This window comes from Macadamia integrifolia, chromosome 3, assembly GCF_013358625.1.
Source record: "Macadamia integrifolia cultivar HAES 741 chromosome 3, SCU_Mint_v3, whole genome shotgun sequence".
Taxonomy (NCBI): domain Eukaryota; kingdom Viridiplantae; phylum Streptophyta; class Magnoliopsida; order Proteales; family Proteaceae; genus Macadamia; species Macadamia integrifolia.
Window position 1 is genome coordinate 25772493 of NC_056559.1, and position 20182 is coordinate 25792674.

At 35.5% G+C, this 20182-nt stretch overlaps 3 protein-coding genes across 4 annotated transcripts; all 3 read left to right on the forward strand.

Annotated features, from left to right (window-relative positions):
* Positions 1-8241: 8241 nt before the first annotated feature.
* LOC122073169 lies at positions 8242-13627 on the forward strand. Of its 2 annotated transcripts, XM_042637707.1 has the most exons (4): positions 8242-8523; positions 10109-10160; positions 12193-12524; positions 12695-13627. In XM_042637707.1, the coding sequence occupies exons 3-4, from the start codon at positions 12195-12197 to the stop codon at positions 13322-13324; spliced, it is 960 nt and encodes a 319-aa protein (XP_042493641.1). In that variant the 5' UTR covers positions 8242-8523; positions 10109-10160; positions 12193-12194; the 3' UTR covers positions 13325-13627. The 2 variants fall into 2 exon arrangements, with proteins under 2 accessions (XP_042493641.1, XP_042493642.1); XM_042637708.1 differs by lacking the exon at positions 8242-8523 and having other exon boundaries at positions 8687-10160.
* Positions 10448-11882, forward strand: LOC122074276 (protein ALP1-like). Its single transcript, XM_042639112.1, has 3 exons — positions 10448-10966; positions 11058-11283; positions 11416-11882. The coding sequence occupies exons 1-3, from the start codon at positions 10448-10450 to the stop codon at positions 11880-11882; spliced, it is 1212 nt and encodes a 403-aa protein (XP_042495046.1).
* An 828-nt stretch (positions 13628-14455) lies between the features above and the next one.
* LOC122074277 (rac-like GTP-binding protein ARAC7) lies at positions 14456-17803 on the forward strand. The gene is made up of 8 exons (XM_042639113.1): positions 14456-14650; positions 15199-15406; positions 15506-15615; positions 16161-16224; positions 16326-16390; positions 16495-16560; positions 16708-16814; positions 17576-17803. Exons 1-8 carry the CDS (start codon positions 14456-14458, stop codon positions 17607-17609), a joined length of 849 nt encoding a protein of 282 aa, XP_042495047.1. The 3' UTR covers positions 17610-17803.
* Positions 17804-20182: the final 2379 nt, after the last annotated feature.

Here is a 20182-nt window from a genome sequence, read left to right on the forward strand (position 1 = left end):
ATGCTACCAAACACAGCCTAAAGTACTTGTGAAGCAAAGCTGGCACTCTCATCTGATTTGTTTAACCGGTACTTCCAAGGGACTGGAGACAAATAGTGCTGTTTATTTTATTCGCTTCAACGAACCCGTATCCCCGCAGACTATAAAAAATGGGGAAAAACGATCGAGATCGCGATCTATGTAAGTTTATTTATTGGTTTAACCCGATAACTAGGGGCTTATGTGCAGACTCGTTATGAGGCATCAAATTGGAATCATATTCAATATTCAATTGTCAAAGTATCCTTGGATTCCGATCACATGACATATAATTTGGGCTGCAGCGACTGGGTTTGAACCTTCTGTTGGTCTGTCCCACCCACGGTTTTAAAAATCTGATCAGATCGATCAGATCATTTGGATGGGATAAGATTGGTATCAGCGAAGACCAATCTTGATCTTGAAAAATACTGATCCACTGATAAGGATTTAAGGGTAAATGATTCAAAATTCTAATTAACAAAAAAATAAAAATAAACAAAGATAAATATTCTAATGTGTACCTTGCACTTAGACATAGTGGGTGTGAAAGGACCACACTGAAGATGCTTGCTTGCATCCTTCCATTGGTTGCCTACGTTGACATGTACTTGCATTAGGAGATAATGTTCTATTAGCTAAACAAAAAAAAAAAAAAAGAGAGGAACTGAGAACTATGATGGATATCAGAGGAAAAAGAATATCAGCGGATGCTTATAAGTAGTGTTGAATTGTTGTTTGTAGGGGTGTCAATCAATTGGGACCTTGGTCAAGCTTATACTCTTGGATCTTGATCTTCTTATTTAAGGAATGAATCGATCTCAATTGAATTTTGGGGTATTTAATTATCTTAAATTTAAAATACTTTAATATATTTCCTTAAAATCATCAACAATTTAGAAAAAAATATTACACTTAAACTGGTAAATAGATCAAGTGTCGTTGGATTTACCCACTTATACCGTGTGTTATGTGTTTATAAACAGGTCGAACTCGATAAATCAAATGACTACGAGCTTGAGATTGACACCCTTATTTTTACCACTTGTGCGTCACTAGATGACATTTCTATATCCTTTGAAATTTGACTATTTAAGAATTGAAATGAACACTATTATAATTAATAGTATTTAATCCGGTATTAGTTAGATTAGTTCGGTAGCCAATCACATCACTGCATCACAAATTAGCCGTTGTCGCAGGAAACAGGAAACTTGAGGAAGAAAGCACCACAGGTGTAAACCTTTAATACTGAAAGTGAAGACCAAAGGCAATTCTTACACGATACTCAATCAATTCCTCTGAGAACTCATAATACAAAAGTATATGTTTATTCTTACACGGTAACTAACCACTCCTTTTCTCACATCAGTAGGGTTTTTTTTTTTTTTTAACCCTAGATTAGGATCTCTCCAGTGCTGGGTTCTGGAGAGCAGAAGAGACACCAGTGACGGGGGAGAGATAGAGAGAGAGAGTCGGAGAGAGAACTCTCTAGTACTTCTCTAGCAGTAGATTTAAATCTTCTACAGTGAATGATGAGCAGTGAGTGGTAGTGAGGATCCAACAATTGAGAGGATCTCAGTATGCACACAATCGTTGGATCCTCACTATTTCCTCGCAGAGGATTTTTATTCACCCTTGTTTTGGAGAGAATTCAAACCCTTTAAATGCCTAGTATTTGTAGCAATTTATGTCCTGTATAATCTTGAGTTAAATGGCAAGTGGAAAGCTTTTTTTTTTTTTTTTTTTTTGTTCTATGAGATTTCATAGCTTTGCCTAACTGCCAACCAAACGAAAACCAAAGTGTTCCCCAGCAACAAGGCCTTCTTATGCACATTTGAATCCAAGAAGGTTACTTCCTACTAAAGAGCAAGTTACACAGTACTCCCTTACCAAAAACAAAATTACACATGTACCCCTTTGTTTTTCTAAATTTTATGTTTAATTCTCAAATTTATATGATAGCCAATAAACTAATAAATATAGAGTAGAAGGTTATGCGCATAATCATGCACACGACCATCAGATGGGTTTGGGGGGGTGCATCATAGACCCTCATTCTCATTCAATGGCCTTTTGTGGTCATGTACGGCACATCCATGATTGTACACAAAACCATTATGAACATAAATTGATCAAGATACTATTAAAAATATATTACAATAGAAGTACACCTTCAACCAACATCATGATGAGACTTTTTGTAGGATTGATGTATACAGTAGCAGTAAAGACTCTTCCGACTCTACTTAAATCTATAATCTTTTCTTCTTCTTTTTTTCCTTTTTTCATGCATGGCTTGGCAATTTCTTCAAGATATTCTGTTTTTGTTAGAGGTGAAGTGAAACAATTCAAAATTTCCAATTTTAAATCCAAATAAAAATAAATAATAAAAGTAACTTTCAAATGTGATGTTTGAATGTGAGTTGAACTGGTATACTAATCTAAGAACAGGTGAAAATCAAAACATAAGAAAATTGGGGGGGGAATCAAAAAAATGATATTTTATTTGATAAGTAAAGTAAAACTTGTTTACCATATATGATATGTTTTGTAATGAGATACAAAGATTATTGTTAATTACAAGAAGAATTTGTTAGTTTGTGTTTGTTTTTATTTTACTTCAAATTGGAAACCATTATCAAATAATGGTCAAATTAGATTCAAATACGGAAACCAATGTAGCTGTTGAGGTCACGAAAGTCTATAATCATTTTTCCTCCCATAAAAAAGTCTATGGTCATAGAAGAAAATAAAAGAAAAAATAATCTAGAAAAAAAAATAAGGGAAAAAAAAGAAGAAAATAAATGAAATAATGAGAAAAAAAAATGTATGTATGTCTGGTTACCATTAGAAGAGAAGAAAAGAGATTTTTTTTTGTATTTTTCTAATGTTTTATTGTGTTTTTGACTCTTTTTTTTTTTTTTTGTTGGCAAAAGAAAACTTCACAATTCCCCAAGAGAAATTTTAAAATTCAAAAACTGAATATTTTCTTAGATCAAGACATACCAAGCACAAAGAGAAATTCTTAAACCAAGGAAAAAATACAAAAATTGTATTATACTTTTTTCTTTTATTTTCTTCTCTTGGCTACCAAACACAACATTGTGAATATATATATATATATATACTAGTAAAAATACACGTGTAAATGCACATGGGGGTAGTCTCCTACTTGAGATAACTTTTTTTTTTACTAAGATATAGACGATATTGGATGTTGCTTTGTATTTCATATGAGTAAGGTAGGTTATAATGACACATTTGCATTTCCTAATCGATCCCTGAACATCGACTCCTGCTATGTTCACCATCAAAGACACCGTTCTTTACTGTTACTATAGTAATATGCCAATTAATATTTCAGCGATATTCTCAAACATATTTTGGATATGGAGAGTATTATAGATAGTATTGTCATTTGCCCCATATTGTTCTAAATAATAAACATAGGTCTATGAAATGATGAGACAAATTATTAGAAAATAAAGGTTAATTACCCATTTAAGACATAACTTCGTATTTTTTGTAATTTATTGTATTTAGCATCACCTAACCCTCCATTTGCATATTTTGTTTCTTTTTATCTTATTGTGCCTCCTGTTTATTTTAATGAACATACCACAAAGCTTTTTCCAAATTTTGAGGTTTAGTGATCATCTATGTTATTTTTGCCGTTATATTTAGTTTTGTAATAGATTATATGTAAAATGGTTTTTGAGTATATCATCTGTGAAATGGAATTAGGAATTTCCCTAAAAGTGTTTGGAATGGATTTGGTCTTGTTCACTTTATTTAAAAAAAATAAAAATAAATAAAATAAATAAAATAAAAAATAAGAAGAAGAGATAGTAAGAAACCCTATTTATTATCTCAGTCCTCACCCCTTCCTTGCTTATCATCTATCCCCACTCCTTTCCTTCAAACCCCACCCTCTCCCTGCCACCGGGCCCCCTTTCCCACACCTCACTCTCACTCTTCCTCTCCATTTACAATCCCTCCCCAGCGACATTACTCCATACTCCCTATATGAGAGCTCGTGTTTCTGCATCATGGGCATTTCCACACATAACAATTACCCATTCAAAATCAAAATGGGGCCCAACCAACCAAATGCCTAAGGCTGTCAAAGCTTCCATCAGATAAGATCAGAAGATAATTATACCAAGGAAGGTTATAGAAATAGCAACTCTTAGATCAAAAGGTCGATGGCTCAAAATCACGGTGAACCCGAGATTCTGCAAATCAGAATGTGGACTTAAAAAGATTTAATTCGTGGACCCATCGAGCAATGTAATTATTCATGATCATCAAAGGGTTGGAAAAAGAGAAGAATTGCAAATCAAGTGAGACATTGAAAAGCAAAAATTGAATTACATAGAAAAAAAAAATACAAAAAGAGATTCAGGAAAAAATAAACAGGTAAGGAGAAAAATATGACCTTGCATGAAGATTCTCTTTGATGTGAAGTATTTGAAATTTGAGAAGAGTTTTGTTAGTGAATCGAGAGCACAAAAGGGGAGAGAAGGAATATGTTGTCACTGTAATTGCTCTTTTGTCATCTCATTGGTATATATAGTCAACGGCTGCAAGGAAGAGAGAGAGCTCTGGTATCTACAGAACCTTTTGTTTTCTCCATTTAAGATTCCCTCTTCTGCATTTAATATTTAAAATTTTTTGGTAATTACAATTAAGGAAAGCAAAAATAGATAGGAATAGATGAGATTGGTTTTTGGTTATAATAATAACAAATTAAGGGACAAATTAAAGTCAAATATTTGCACTTTTTATACTATCATTAACATGGAAATTAAATATTTAGTTTCCATATAAAAAAGTAATAATAAAATATTTTTGAAAATAAAGCACACAACGGAACGCCATCGATATAACGGGTAACTATGAGGTGACATGGCAAGAGGGATTAAGGCTTTTATTACCGTAAAAAAAATGGCTAATGGAATAAGATAAAGTCACATGGACATGGGCATGTTGGTGGGACCCATTACTCTCATTAATTTAAGATGATAATCTTCACTAAAAGAAATGCACTAAGTGATTTAGCTTTCATAACCGTGGAAAAAATGGTTAATGGAATAAGATACAAGTCACATGGACATGGGCATGGTGGTGGGACCCATTACTCTCATTAATTTAAGATGATAATTTTCACTAAAAGAAAGGCATTAAGAGATTTATTTATTTCCTTTTAAACATCCCTATTATTTCTCCATCTCCAAATAATACTCTCACGATCTGATTCCTAATTATTAGGGATTTTTTTTAACCTCCACCTTTTTTGTGTGTTATTATGTGCCCAAAATTTAATTCCTGATTATTGGGGATTTATTTGAAATAAATCACCAATTATATCCACCTTCCCCTTTTTGTGCCCACGATTCCTAATTATTAAGAATTGTTTCTCCTCTTTTAATATTTAATAATTACTTCCCCCTTTCTGCTCCACTATTTTTTTTATTATATTTTTTCTCTTTCATTTCGAGGGGTCTCTTGATCCATTGGAAATTTTTTTAGGTATAGGTTGATGGTCCTTTTTGTCTTTTTGAAAAAATATACCTAAGTCAGGGAGTACATACTTTTTAATAGTGGTAAGATTTAATTCATAATTATTGGGGATTTATTTAAAATAAAATACCCAATTACATCCACCTTCCCCTTTTTGTGCCCACAATTCCTAATTATTAAGAATTTTTTCTCCTCTTTTAATATTTAATAATTACTTCCCCCTTTCTGCTCCACGTTATTTTTTCTCTTCCATTTCGAGGGGTCTTTTGGTCCATTGGAAATTTTTTTAGGTAGAGGTAGATGGTCATTTTTGTCTTTTTGAAAAAGTATACCAAAATCAGGGAGTACGTACTTTTTAATAGTAGTATGATATATATATATATATATATATTTTGGCAGAACCTGGTGAAGTTTGCAATCCATCTTAAAGAGGGAATAATTTATGGGTAATTTACAGTGCCACCCCTGGAGAATGCCACAATTATAAAAACACTCAATCTATTTCACCAAATTAGACTCAGACCTTCTACCGTCAGTCACTGTAAAGGAATATACCTTATTTGCTGATGTCAACAATTATATTTTATTTTAAATACCAAAATGCCCTTATGAAATACGAAGTACCAAAAATACCATTGCAATAAGTTAATATTATTTCACACAAATCATAATTGTTGGACCATTGACAATCGTTTAGAGCAGCGGCAGCGGCAGCGGCATCTGACGGATGCATCTCGATTGAACTTGGGAACTGTGAGTTGTAGATCCAATGAGTCACTTCCATCTCCAGCAACTTTTCCATCATCGTAAGAAAGGGGAAAGGAAAGGGGAAGACGAAGCAACTACTTCTATGTTGGATCCAAAGTAGTGGAAGTCACCGAATCTTGAATGACGCGACGCCCTCAAGAACATGATCCCTTTGGTTTGTCTTCTTACTCATTTGCTTCATCTTCCTCTAATTCTCTCCGAACTCGATCTCTTGATGTCATCCCCTTAAAAACTAGCTTCCGAATTGAAAGTGTCGAGTGTGCTGAACGGCTCTATCAGACTTTAGGAATTTTTGGCCCTGAAGATTTGGGTATTCTGGCAGATGCTTGGGAGGTGAGTAAATCTCGACATTCCTCTGTTGTACTCCCTGCGTCTCGATTATGGGAAATTGATAGTCTAACTAATCGAGAGGAGGCACACGAAACTGGGGTTAGGGTTGACGATGAGGCAGCAGTGTTAGTTGAGCTTGCTCCATCAAATGAGTTGGAGAATTGCTACTATTTACCAGATGTTAGGTCTTCTGGAGTTGGTGGGGCTGACACCATAGGTGGTGGAGGAATTAAGGGAGCTCGGCCGCCAATGCTTGCTCCACTACCTTTACCACTGAGGCTCGAAGATGCAGGGCTAGAGGACTGCACTCTTTCCCCTGAAGCCATCAAAGAAGCATTCCTCAATGTCGCAAGCTCTATCAGCTCTCGGGCTTCCTCTATCATCACCATCATTGAAGATGAAGAAGACGATGCCAATCGCTGTATCCAAGATCCTGGCCCAAGCGATGGCAAGTTGTTGGAAGCATTTTTAGGGATATCACCGGCACCGACAATAGTGCAACCGGGACCCTTTGGCAATGAGAAAGGCGGTGGCTTGCCACAAACCTTCGGGGATGATGTCATCATCGCTGGCATTGGCGATTCGTTGAGTGATGAGGAAGGTCGCTACAGTGACATAAGAGTATTGGGAACGGAGATATCTGAGGGAGAGAAGGCATGTGTGGACGGGTTACAAGGTCTCAAGATCAAGCAAGAGGTCGATCACAAGGATAACGATTAGCAAGACAACATCGTAAGATAGGTAAGAAGGGAAGAAGGGAAAAATCATCATTTTAAAGCCTCATTTAACAGTGACCAAAGGTAAGGGGTCTGAGTCTAATTTGGTGAAACAGATGTGATGATCTTATAATCGTGGCATTCTCCAGGAGGTGGCGTTGTAAATTATCCATAATTTATTTACCATGGTAAAGTGATATCATACTTAATCATCTAAAAAAAAAAAAAAAAAGATATCACAATTGATTTTAACTCTGGGATCATCATTATAGTCTCACTTTTATTAACGAAGTCGAAATTACCCTCTGTTACAACCATTTCACGGTACCAATGCTTATGGTGATGAAATTCTTCTTTCACCTAAGGAGAAGGGAAACCCTATCCTCTGGCCTTATAGACACTTGAATCATGACAGAATAATAACAACATAGAACCCTTTATTTGGATTCTAAAAACCCAACACCGATGTGATTATACGTGGTTATGTTTAGTTTTCACTTTTGCCCTTGAGCTTGGAAGTAAATCCTACGGACACCAACTTGTTTCGGTGGTTTGTGCCCTTGCTTGTCACTGTAGGCTTAGGGCTTTGGGCTGGTTTCATGTACACGTCATACTGCATCATGTTGGCAGGCGGCCAATATCCCCTCGGCTGATTGGAAGCCTTTAAGGATGCGTGCCCGTGTCTTGGGGTGTGTGCTTGGATGGTGCTCCTAGTCGCCGGAACACTACAATACGCATCGGGCTGTAGAAAAGCTCGATCCCCCATCTGGCCACCATTGTTGTGTGGTGGGCCCACCTTAGCATTGAAAAAAAAAAAAAAAATGGCGGTCCACATAGACAAAGGATTTGCTCATTTATGTTTGGTAGCATAGAAAAGAAAAGAAAAGAAAAGAAAACCGTATAGATTCTTGTACGGTTTTCTCCCCCATTTTAAATATCGTTGTGCTTGGTTAGCATACAAGCATTAGAAGATTCTTAAATTTGAATTTCAAATTTCTCTTGATTTCTGTGAAATTTTCACTCGCCGCCATTTTTTTTTTCTTCCCGCGAGGACGAGATAAGTTGTATAGAGAAGAGAAAACTTTATATTTTGCTCTTTCTCCAACTCAGTCTCCCTCTCCAGGTGAAGAAACTGATCTCCATCGATCAAAAAAAGACATCACAGGTACCTCTCTCACCTCCAACCCTCTCTCTCTCTCTCTCTCTCTCTCTCTCTCACACACACACACACAGAGTCTGCGTTCATTACGATAGGTTTAATCTTCTCCTGCAAAATTTGTAATCCCTTTTGAATTAGGAATTCTATACATTTTTTTTCCCCAAAAGTACTGCTGATTCTTGTTAATTCCATGGCCTGAAAATAAGAAACCATTTTTGCAGGAGATGGTACAGAGGGTTTTTTTTTTTTTTTTTTTAATTCCATGGTCTGAAAAAATGGTTTCTTGTTAATATTGCTATGAAGTAGGACTACAGATTTGTCATCCCTTTGCTTATTTTAGGTTTAATATTTTCTTAAATGTTTAAATTCTGTACCATCCTTTTCATTTTTTAGTGCAAAACTGTGCAAGATTCTTCTCTTTTAGTTTGTATAACATTCAAAAGCCAATTTACCAAAATGTTTGCATTGATGTACTATCCTCTGTCGGTCATAAAAGTATATTTAAAAATGGAGAATTGGGATAGATGTCGTGGGTTTGGTATTCATGTTTAGATTCTCAAAATATTTGAATAACTATCTAGGGTAAGTATCCTAAGGCTATGATTGGTTTTCAGAAGGTGGAAGATACAACAAATAAGAAAATATAGGAATAATACAACAAAATTGATTTCCCCTATAATGTGTTTGTTTGCGAAAAAATCTGGAAAATAGAGAGATTAAATATGAAGATATACTTTTTTTTTTTTTTTTAATAATTTGTGGGGTAGAGAGAGAACAAGCCGAAGTGGTCTTTTTAGATCTCTCAACCTTGCTATGGCTCCTTAAAGTGGTCATCACAAGCTGGTATTAATTGTGTTCAGAACTGGTGTTTTCATGTTAGTTACCGTAGAGAGAATAAAGAAGGGGGTGGCAAAGCGATGCTATCGAGAGAGAGAGAGAGAGAGAGAGAGAGAGATGTCTTAGATGGAGCTTTGTTGTTGAAGGGTAGACAAAGGGGAGGAAAATCTAGACAATGAAGCAACAAAGCTTGTTGTGAAAAGCTCTTTTATAGATCCTCATGTCTTTTTATTATTTTATTTATTTATTTTTTGTTTAGGGGTTTCTTTTGACTGCTAAGTTCATCCTTGGGTTAGAGTTGGTTATTTTCATTTATTTTTCATGATTGTATAGACACATGCATAATGTATTGGCTGTAGTATGCAGGGTTGGTATTCATTTAGAAGATACAAAATCTGTTTGGTTGATCGTTTGAGTTGGTTGTCACCCAGTGGCCCTTTTCATTAGAGAATGACAATTAAAATTTTGTACTTGTCCAAAATTTCATCACAATATTCAGGCCTATATCCATTCCTCACAATTAAAGCAAAACCCCAGTACAATTGATATTTCCCTTCAAAAGTACCCATTGATGATGGAAATCTAACAAAATGAAAATGATCCGTTTTGAACACGCACTTGAATCGTTGCTTCTGAAAGATCATTTGCCTCAAGAAAGTGGAATAACGATGGTCTTTATTTTCCTTTTTAGAATTGTTTAGACTATTTTTAATGCATTATCTAAATCATGATCTTACTTTAATAATTATTGTAGGTTGCACCTTACGAAAGACTTGTGTGAAGCAAAGGCATTTTACTTCTTGAAGGTAAGTAAACGAACTCTCGTCATAGTTGATGATTTGATTCTTTCACTTCTATTATTGGCATCTCGTGTTTCATTTCGAAATGATAAAACCTAATAGAATTCTGTTTATATGAATAAGAATTTAAGTTGTGGCCCTTAATAGGACATAAGCTTACGACATTTATATTCCTTGTTCAAGTAATTCTGAATCTAATTATTAAATGATAAATTTGTTTGTAAATTAATTTATTCTTCCTATTATGTCTGCTCACATGTTACTGAAATCAAAATATTATATATAATGTACAGATGAATCATCAACAAAAAACTGTTGAATGGATGATGATCACTCTTGAATGGATGATGGCATATGCATTGGCAGCTACCATGACTATTATTGCTGAACTTGCTACCATGGGTCCCCATTTTGAGAAATACTATGAAAAAGAACCCCCTAGGAATTTGTATTTGAAAGTCAAAAACTTTAAGGATAATGTGATAGTAGGCCAAAGTTGTATAGACATGCTTCGAATGACAGATAATTGCTTTCATCGGTTCGTTCATATTTTTAGAGGAACTGGTAGATTAAATGACACCAAGCATTGCAACGTAGAGGAACAAATAGCTATGTTCTTACACATTTTGGGACACAATGAGAGAAACCGAGCCATTGTGCACACCTATGAGCGATCCAGTGAGACTGTAAGTCGGTATTTTCGATTAGTGCTCGATGAACTTCTTGACATGCAAGATCTTTTTATTCGTCCACCAAAGAATGAAACACCAATCTATATTACAAGCAACAACAAATGGATGCCTTACTTCAAGGTAAATTGTGCTTCCACTGAAATAAGTGAATAGGGTAATATTTCCCACATAATATTTTCGTACAAATAAAAAAAAAATTATTTCCATGTAGGATTGTATTGGAGCTATTGATGGAACTCATATCCCAGTATCAGTTGCCCCTACATATGAGGGTAGGTTTAGGGGACGAAAGCAATGGCCATCGCAAAATGTATTGGCTGCATGTGAATTTGATTTGCGATTTACATTTGTACTACCTGGATGGGAGGGTTTTGCTTCAGATTCTAGAGTATTAGAATCAGCTATTTCTATGGAGCATGGGATTGTTTGCCTTGTAGGTAGATTTCCAAATCTTGTGTAATTACTGTTCAAACATAAAAACCAAAAAAAAAAACTCAATACACTACATATGTCATGAAAATTGCATCCACAACTCTACTTATGCATTTTTTTTTTTTAAATTCTTGTAGGGAGATATTATCTTGCAGATGCTGGTTTTCCTCTTCTTAAGCATTTCATTACTCCACATCGTGGGTTACGATATCATCTAAATGATATTAGAGATCGAGTACCTAATTCACCAAAAGAGTTATTCAATCAAAGGCACTCATCATTACAGAATGTCATTGAACGGACATTTGGTGTTCTAAAGAAGCGTTTTGGCATATTATGCGCAAGACCAACATACTCATATGAGAGGCAGATTGACATTGTTTTGGCTTGTTGTATGGTGCATAATCACATTAGGAGAGTGATGCCAGATGATAATCTATTGGATGAAGTGGATGTTGATTTGAGTAGGGAAACTATTGAAGATGATGATCCTATTGACACACCATCTAGCAGAGCAGAAGAGGGTCGTGAGGGCAAAAGGATAAGAAATGAAATTACATACCTCTTGTGGAATGACTATCAACTTCAACATCGTCGTCAATAGATCTTTATGATGTGATATAATTGTCGTGAAGACGAACTCTGTTTTTGTTATGAATAGTTTTTTTTCTTTTTTTTTATTTTTTATTTTGCTATGATGTAATAGTTGTGAACATGGAATCTATTTGCTTATGATTGTAATTGTAAGGGCTTGATTTAAAAAGTGCGGGAGGTTTTTGTGTTCAAATATTCCATTGCAACTTCTATGATATGAATGATTTATTTAATAATGATTGTTATTTTTGAAATTTTAATGAATAGTATGATATATCAAATTTTGATGTGTAATTATAACTTTTAATGTTTTATACTAGGGATGGCTGATTTTGATGATCCAAAGGAAGGGAAGAATGTGCACTGGTCACCAGCTATGGACCGTTGTTTGATTGAAACATTACTTCAACAAGTTCAAGAGGGGAATAGATGCCCCAATGGATTTAAACCCGTTGCATACACTGCGGTTGTGAATGCATTGAACCAACAGTTTTCTTCCCGTCTTATGCGCCAACATATTATCAATCGCCTCAAAACTCTGAAGACCACGCACAGAAAAGTAATAGAGTTAATTGGTCGAAGTGGAATTGGATGGAATGATCAAGCCAAGATGTTGGATGTCAGTGAAGAGCAGTGGAAAGACTTTATATTGGTAATGGTCAAATTTTTTACACATAATTCGTTTTTATTCCCCACCCACCTATCATTGGTATAATATATTTATTTATGTCATTATAATATTTTAAATAAATATTTTATTGTTTTCCTCATTTCAACGTCATGCATTATTATGGCTAAATGTATTAAAATTTTCATCTTTAGAGAAATCCAGACATGGACAAGAGGCTTAACAAGAAGAGATTTGAGTTGTTTGACGAGATGTGTGAGGTATTTGGATCAGATCATGCAACTGGAGAATGGGCGAGATCAAGGAGACGCTCAAGGGGTACTTCTAAGGAGAGAGTACTTGTGGATGATCTCAATTCACCTCCAAACACTGACTTGTTTGGGGAGGGGGATTATATGATGGAAGACATTCCAAGTAATGGGAGAGGATCACAACCTACATTGAATCACACAGGAAATTCTCAATCAAACAATGGAGGAGCGAGTTCAACTTCAACTTCATCTGATCGACCAACAAATAAGAAGAAAAGGAAGAGGGTTGGAAGCGTATTTGTTCAAGAAATTAGAAATATGGGACAAGATGTTAGAGAGATGGCTCAAGCGTTGAAGTGTGCTGCACTTGCATTCCAGCAAACCGCTGCTAATACAGTTGTGGATCCATCAGTTGTATTAGCTTCTATTCAACAGGTGGAGGGCTTATCTGAAGAAGAAATAGCTATGGCATTTGATTATCTCTCTGAAAACGAGAAGAAAGCTAAGGCATTTCTTGCTCTACCTCCTAGGATGAGATTGGGATATCTAATGCGTCATCTAGGACATATGTAAATAGATGGACAAATCTTTTGGGTGGGAAATATAACTTTTGATATATGGACAGGGTTGTGGTGGAAAATTTACTTTTTGATGTCAAGTTGTGTTAGGACACGATTGACTACAAGTAGTTTGTAAGTATCTTTACTGTTTCTTTCCTTTGTTTCTCTACTTCATCATGTTTTGTTTGTTTTGTAAGGGGAAGAGATTGTGTATTTTGTAAGTATCATGTCCAGTTCATGCATCATTTTGTAAATAGATTTTGGAAGACTTATTTCTACTTGAATGGTATAATCTTCATTTCCCCTGTTTTTCTTACTAGGGATGTGTAAGCCTCTGAGTCATACATTTGTGGTTTCTAACATGTGGACTACTATGGTCTTCCCAAATGATGTCTTTGCCCCGCATTGGGGTCTACTTGCAATTGTTTTGCTTACTACTGGTAGTTCTAAGATTGATGAGATCAGTATAATAGTAAATTTTTTCTATTGTGCTTGTGTATTTCCATTCATTCAATTGATTCTATGTTTCTAGTTGTTGGGTTCTTTCCGGATGTATTTAGATAAAAACTGTTGAGAGTTATGGAATTATAATAAGTTTTATTTCAGTTTGGAAGAGTGGGCAGATTAAATTGGAAGAAATTTAATTGCAACTTGAGTTCATTGCCTGCGCTTGTTGGGCCATGTGCAATGAAGAACAATGCTGTACAAAGTATACTAGCACTTGCAATTGAATTACTTGGACAAAGTATACCCAGAAGATGCTTCTTTTTTCATCTTCTTCCACTCCATGTGCAGTATGGATCCTAACTCTGGAGTATTTGAGCAATAAAATGAGGGTGTTATAGTGTAGTGTGACCAATACATGCCCTAGGACTGTTTGGAATATATCATATGAACCTCTCCCTGATTTTCCCATTTTGGCTGCTGCTGGTCCTTCCTAAACAGTTAGCAGCCACTTCTGATTCCCTTAGTCCTTCACAAGCTCTGTCCAGTTTTTCCCAGTCTCATGCTAGCACCTTTTTTGATAAATTCAATTACACATGCATATCATACTTGAAACTGTTGAGAAGCTTCACAATTGATGCTAACTTGAGGATTGTTTTGGACCTTTCCTCCTTGGGCTCAACCTAGCCCTTTGGACAACATGATAGTCTCACTTCCCTTTGGTGTTCCTGATAAAGATTTCCTGGCTGAATCATCAAGGAAAGCAACAACTTTGAGTCAACAGGGAGATAACATTTCTGATGATATATTTGAGTCAGTTTTAGAAATTCCCTTCCCCAGAGAGTCACACCCACAACATGAGAATAGTGCTCAAAATTTAAACACTTCAGGTGAGGTCATGGGAAACTTCCATATGCATTGAATGAAAGAAAAATGATCAATTTTGTGAAAATCCTAACAGTGAAAAAAGATCTGGCAGTGTTTTTGATGTGGGTCTTGGAGTTAATCAGAAGGACAGAGATCAATGCCCTGCAGATCTGACATTCGGTTAGTCTCAAGTTCTGATATCAGGTTCTCTTCTAAATCTGGTTTTTTTTTTTTTCACATGATTCTAGTTTTCTAATGAGCTTTTGAACCTAAATCCAAAAATATGAATTGAAACTCATCCAGTATCATGCATAGCTATTTATTTGGCTTTATTTTTTTAACTTAATCTTCTGTTCTTATTTCCTTTTTTGGGTGGGTTTCTAGTTTTGTTGATGGGTGTTCCTTTCCTGTCTATTGGTTCTCTGCCAAAAAAAAAATTTGAGTAGGATTTCACTTTTGTTCTTCATTATTTTCCATTTTCTTTGTTGAAATTTCATCCTTTATCATGTAAATAACCACATATTGTCTCAAATGGACCATAAGAAGTAAGGGTTCTCTTCAAAAATTTGAAAGTAGAATTTTTTTGGGGGGTTGGTGTTTCTTCAATTAACCAGGAAAAGGAATTCATTATTTCTGCCAAGTTGGTCAGGAAGAAGCTTAAATTTTCCTCTCTCTAACATTTGTGTTTGTGGGCAGGATTACGTACCTACTGTTTTTGACAATTTCAGTGCTAACGTGGTTGTGGATGGGAACATTGTCAACTTGGGATTGTGGGATACAGCTGGTATTAATTTTTTGCTATCTGTTTCTTTCTAGTTTGCAGGCTACATCCTTTGCTGTTTCTCAAAGAGTTTGGTTTTTGGCAATGTTTTCTTATTTATAGGTCAAGAAGATTATAGCAGATTAAGGCCACTAAGTTACAGAGGAGCAGACATTTTTGTTTTGGCTTTCTCCTTGCTCAGCAGGGCAAGCTATGAAAATGTTCTCAAGAAGGTAGACAAACTTCACTACTATTTCCTTTCCCCTTTTCAGCTTTCTTGCCTGTTCTTGTTTTAGCTTTGTCTTCTTTTCCTCTCTTTGGTTGTCTCTAAATATGGATTCCATTGGAAAAAAGTGTGCAACTGAATAAATTCCACAAAGTATAGCAGGGTTTGAACTCCCCCACCCCCACCCCTTTTTTTTTACTAAAACAAAAATAATTTGATATTGATTCTGTGCCTGTGAACAAGTGGGTCCGCCATCCTTGTCCGAGTGCTTAGAGAATCATGGTAACCCTAGAAAGGCTATAGATTTGCACAGATATTGCATGGTCAAGTTGGCCAAGTGATAAGGACTGTCTTCTTAGCATTTCTCTCAAAGTTGAGCATTGATGACAGAAATTTCTATGCATCAATCTTTGTTAGACGATGACCTCAAGTGGAAGGTTTTGGTATTGGCAATTAGTTGCAATTTCATATACTATTTAATGACTGGGATAATTAGTTGCAATTTCATATACTATTTAATGACTGGGATTTTCTATGTAAAATTTTCACCAGTGGATGCCTGAACTTCGTCGATTTGCACCAAATGTTCCTATTATTCTTGTGGGGACAAAATTAGGTATGCATTGATCTGGTAACTATGCAATTAAATTAGAATTTTGTTTGTAATCAAAATTTATCTGTAATTATCAGAATTATTAACTTCTGTTTTTTCTTTAGATCTTCGCGATGACAGAGGATATCTGGCTGATCATATGGGCTCCGGTGCAATAACATCTGCTCAAGTATATTTATTGCCTTCAATCCTTTTACCATATGGGATTTTCCGTCTTATTTATCTTTCTGTCAACTTAAAATAATCATTTTTTCTTTACTGTGTAATGTTTAGGGAGAGGAGCTAAGGAAACAAATTGGAGCTGCAGCTTATATCGAGTGTAGCTCTAAAACTCAACAGGTAGATAGATGATTTGGGAATATTGGAAATGTTTCTAATCTTACTCATTCTTTTTTACTTTTACTTCGTTTATTCCATTTCTAATTGAATTTGTTCTTGTATACAATTTTATTGCCTTGTAATGCTCTTTCGCTTTGGTTTGGACAGAATATCAAAGCTGTTTTTGATACTGCAATCAAAGTTGTGCTTCAGCCTCCAAGGAGGAAGGAGATAGCAAAGAAGAGGAAGCGTAGAAGTTATGGTTGCTCAATTGTGTAAGTTAATTTTGTTGAATTTTGTGATCCAACTAAAAGAAAGCATTTAATGCTATTAGCTGGTGGCTTATTTTATCTCATTAAATATTATGAATCCCATCAAAAACTACAAACGAATGGTCATGAATTTGTTGGTAGAGCTTAGTTGTTACTTTAAGGTAAATGAAGTACCTGTGGATGTGCACCAAACCAATCTGTGAAGCAGTAGATTTTAATGTATGTGATCCTGAGAGAGCATGCATGAACCAAGTGAGCTAAAGAACGAAGTCTGGTGCAAGCATAGTTGTCGCAGAATTTAGGTGACCCAAGGCGTTGAAGGGCCTGGATGTCAAGCTGACACCAACAAAAGGCGCCTAGATTACCAAGGTCACCCTTCCTGCAAAGGAGATGGCCTTGACAACTATGGGTGCTAGGGACTTCTGTGGATATAGAGGAAGGAAGGGAATACATGATATGGATAACTATGGTTTCTTAAGGGACATGGAGGAGATGGACCTCTCTCTATTGGTTGTGTGTGTATTGATGAATTTGGGTGAGGAGCTTGTTATGTTAGGGTTGCCTTGCTGGCTCCATTTTTAAATATATATATAACAGAAGCTCTGGATAATCAATTCAACACAACCTTCACTCTTATATACTCCATCTATCCCCCTTTGCATATTGTGACTGTGGAGGGGATTCATTCATTTCAATTATCTCTTTGCATATTGTGACCACCGGGTATTGATTGCATTCTTTCTTTTATTGTCAATCTTTTGCAGGAGCTGCATCACTTGTGGAGGTTGTGCTGCGTAGGACACATGCAACAGGGGTTGTATTTGTAATGTGTAGTGCCAACCACTTTTTGGGATGTACTTATTGCATGTGTCTGTGAATTACGATTACCAACTTATGGGACAGAGGGAATTTTTTCGTTCTCTCAGGCCCCTTGGTATTGGTGGGAAACTCTTTTGATTTGTTATAGCTGTGAATTATGATTAGATTGCAAACTGAATGTGTGTGTTCCACAATTTCTTCTGTCAACATGAGATTTTGTGTGCAGAGATGAGATGGTGAAAAGTAAGCAAACTGAGTGTTCTTATCACAAATCACTAAATCATGGATATTCCTTTTTCATTAAGCCCTAGAATTCTAGCGTGTAATTTTAAATTTTTCTTCATAAATATTTCATTCCTTCAATGAAGATATTGCAGCTACACCTGTGATTATGGTACAGTATATGATAGTCCTTTAACATAGCCTTTCAGAGGTTTGGAGAGGGACAATTTTTATCATCTAAAAACATGGCATTTAACTACCACCATTTCCAACAGACCTGTAAATAGCTATTGTTGAAAACATAAGTAATCGCTGAAAATAATTCTCTTTTCCCTCTGAAATACATGAAACATGAATTATCAAGAAATGAGAAAAAGAACAATTAAATTATCAAAGAAAGGAAATAGCAAGAAAAATGCCTGAATTATTTGACATTTACCCAACATAGTAGTTGTGGGGAGGAGTTTCGAATTGGGCTAGGGGGATTCCTTTCCACCATACAAAGACATCCACAAAAGCATTGTGAGTTAGAATGACAAATTGAACAGCATGGACAAAAGATTAAGAGACATTTTTGAAAAACATTTGAACCATTTAAAATATGAAGAAAAAAGTTCCATTACTTGGGAAAGAGGTTGAGAAATGAAATGGAACTCAAATATTGACAAAATTGCCAGTTTAGTCCATAAGCTTTTATACAATGGGCATGCTGCAGGTAAGGACCATGGTACGTCGTCAGCAGGTCTTGGGGTTGATTCCCACCTTCACATTGGGGGATTGGGTTGAGAGGGGGTGTATGAGGGGAGAGGCCGCAAACGTTGTAAGCAACAAAGAATAGCAAAATCAGCTGTCCGCGAGATGGAAAACCATGGTCTGTTGATAGAAGCCATCATATATACAGCTTGTAGGGAGATGTTTTTCCTAAAATGAACAGAAAATGCAAAAAGAATCACTTCTGCTTCACTCGTTTCTCTATTGTCCATATCTCTTCTATCTGCCCAAATGTGATGAAAGGTAGAAATGGCATCATAATAGCTGCAAGAACATATAAATAGATATGGAATATCAATTTCTACCTAAATGGAATATCATCAATTACACGTTTCCCCGCTAATTGAGTAGTATTATGAGCAATATGACCATATATCCATGAGGCTACGATATGTATTGATTAAGTACTAGTATGGTGTGAGCTGTTGCAGGAAGTTACTTCAAATGATTTGGTATTCCATGTTCAATCCAATTCAAACTATTGAGTTCAGAGAAGATAAAGCTACATAATCTATCTTGTAATGATTTGGAATTTAGGTTTTGGCTCTTAGAAATCAGAACCACGCCGAAATGGACTACTGGAGAATGAAATTAAATGCCAAGTTCACTAGGAGGTTCCAATGTTAATACACAGAATATTCAAGAATGAGAAGAAGAAGAAGAAGAAGAAGAATGAGAGTGACAACATAAATAGACCAATTCTCAACATCTTTTACCATTTATATGGTACTCATGACAATCAAATAATCCTGTAGTCCAAGGATATGACTCAGATTCATTTAAGTAGGGTGACTTGATGGCCACTTGGGTCTCTGGGTCCTAACCCCTTTCTTACTCTGCTCTCATCCAATTCATCTTCTAACAAGACTTTGAAAATTCAGACTACTGAGGCATGCTGAATGAAAGAACTACAGTTTCAGACAAAACTGAGATAACATTTCTTATGATATATTTGAGTCAGTTTTAGAAATTCCCTTCCCTAGAGAGTCACACCCACAACATGAGAATAGTGCTCAAAATTTAAACACTTCAGGTGAGGTCATGGGAAACTTCCATATGCATTGAATGAAAGAAAAATGATCAATTTTGTGAAAATCCTAACAGTGAAAAAAGATCTGGTAGTGTTTTTGATGTGGGTCTTGGAGTTAATCAGAAGGACAGAGATCAATGCCCTGCAGATCTGACATTCGGTTAGTCTCAAGTTCTGATATCAGGTTCTCTTCTAAATCTTTTTTTTTTTTTTCACATGATTCTAGTTTTCTAATGAGGTTTTGAACCTAAATCCAAAATTATGAATTGAAACTCATCCAGTATCATGCATAGCTATTTAAATTTTATTTTATTTTCTTGTTATGTCAACCAATCACCAAGATTTCTTTTCTTTTCTTTTCTTGTCAATCAAACACCTGTGAAATCTTTATTTTTTCTTTTCTTCTCTTTTCTTCTCTTTTCTTTTATTTTCTAGATTCTTTTTTCTTTTCTTTTCTTTTCTATGCTACCAAACATAGCCTTAATGGGAAGTCTTGTTGGAGTTACAAATTACAGTAGAATGTCAAATA

Excerpts from the sequence above, each read along its gene's own strand:
- LOC122074276 (XM_042639112.1), top strand. The coding sequence starts at position 10,448 with ATGAATCATCAACAAAAAACTGTTGAATGGATGATGATCACTCTTGAA. Across the intron at positions 10,967-11,057 it reads AATGGATGCCTTACTTCAAG|GATTGTATTGGAGCTATTGA; the intron begins GTAAATTGTGCT and ends ATTTCCATGTAG. Across the intron at positions 11,284-11,415 it reads TGGGATTGTTTGCCTTGTAG|GGAGATATTATCTTGCAGAT; the intron begins GTAGATTTCCAA and ends AAATTCTTGTAG.
- LOC122073169 (XM_042637707.1), top strand. The coding sequence starts at position 12,195 with ATGGCTGATTTTGATGATCCAAAGGAAGGGAAGAATGTGCACTGGTCA. Across the intron at positions 12,525-12,694 it reads AGTGGAAAGACTTTATATTG|AGAAATCCAGACATGGACAA; the intron begins GTAATGGTCAAA and ends TTTCATCTTTAG.
- LOC122074277 (XM_042639113.1), top strand. The coding sequence starts at position 14,456 with ATGATAGTCTCACTTCCCTTTGGTGTTCCTGATAAAGATTTCCTGGCT. Across the intron at positions 15,616-16,160 it reads ATGAAAATGTTCTCAAGAAG|TGGATGCCTGAACTTCGTCG; the intron begins GTAGACAAACTT and ends AATTTTCACCAG. Across the intron at positions 16,391-16,494 it reads GTGCAATAACATCTGCTCAA|GGAGAGGAGCTAAGGAAACA; the intron begins GTATATTTATTG and ends TGTAATGTTTAG.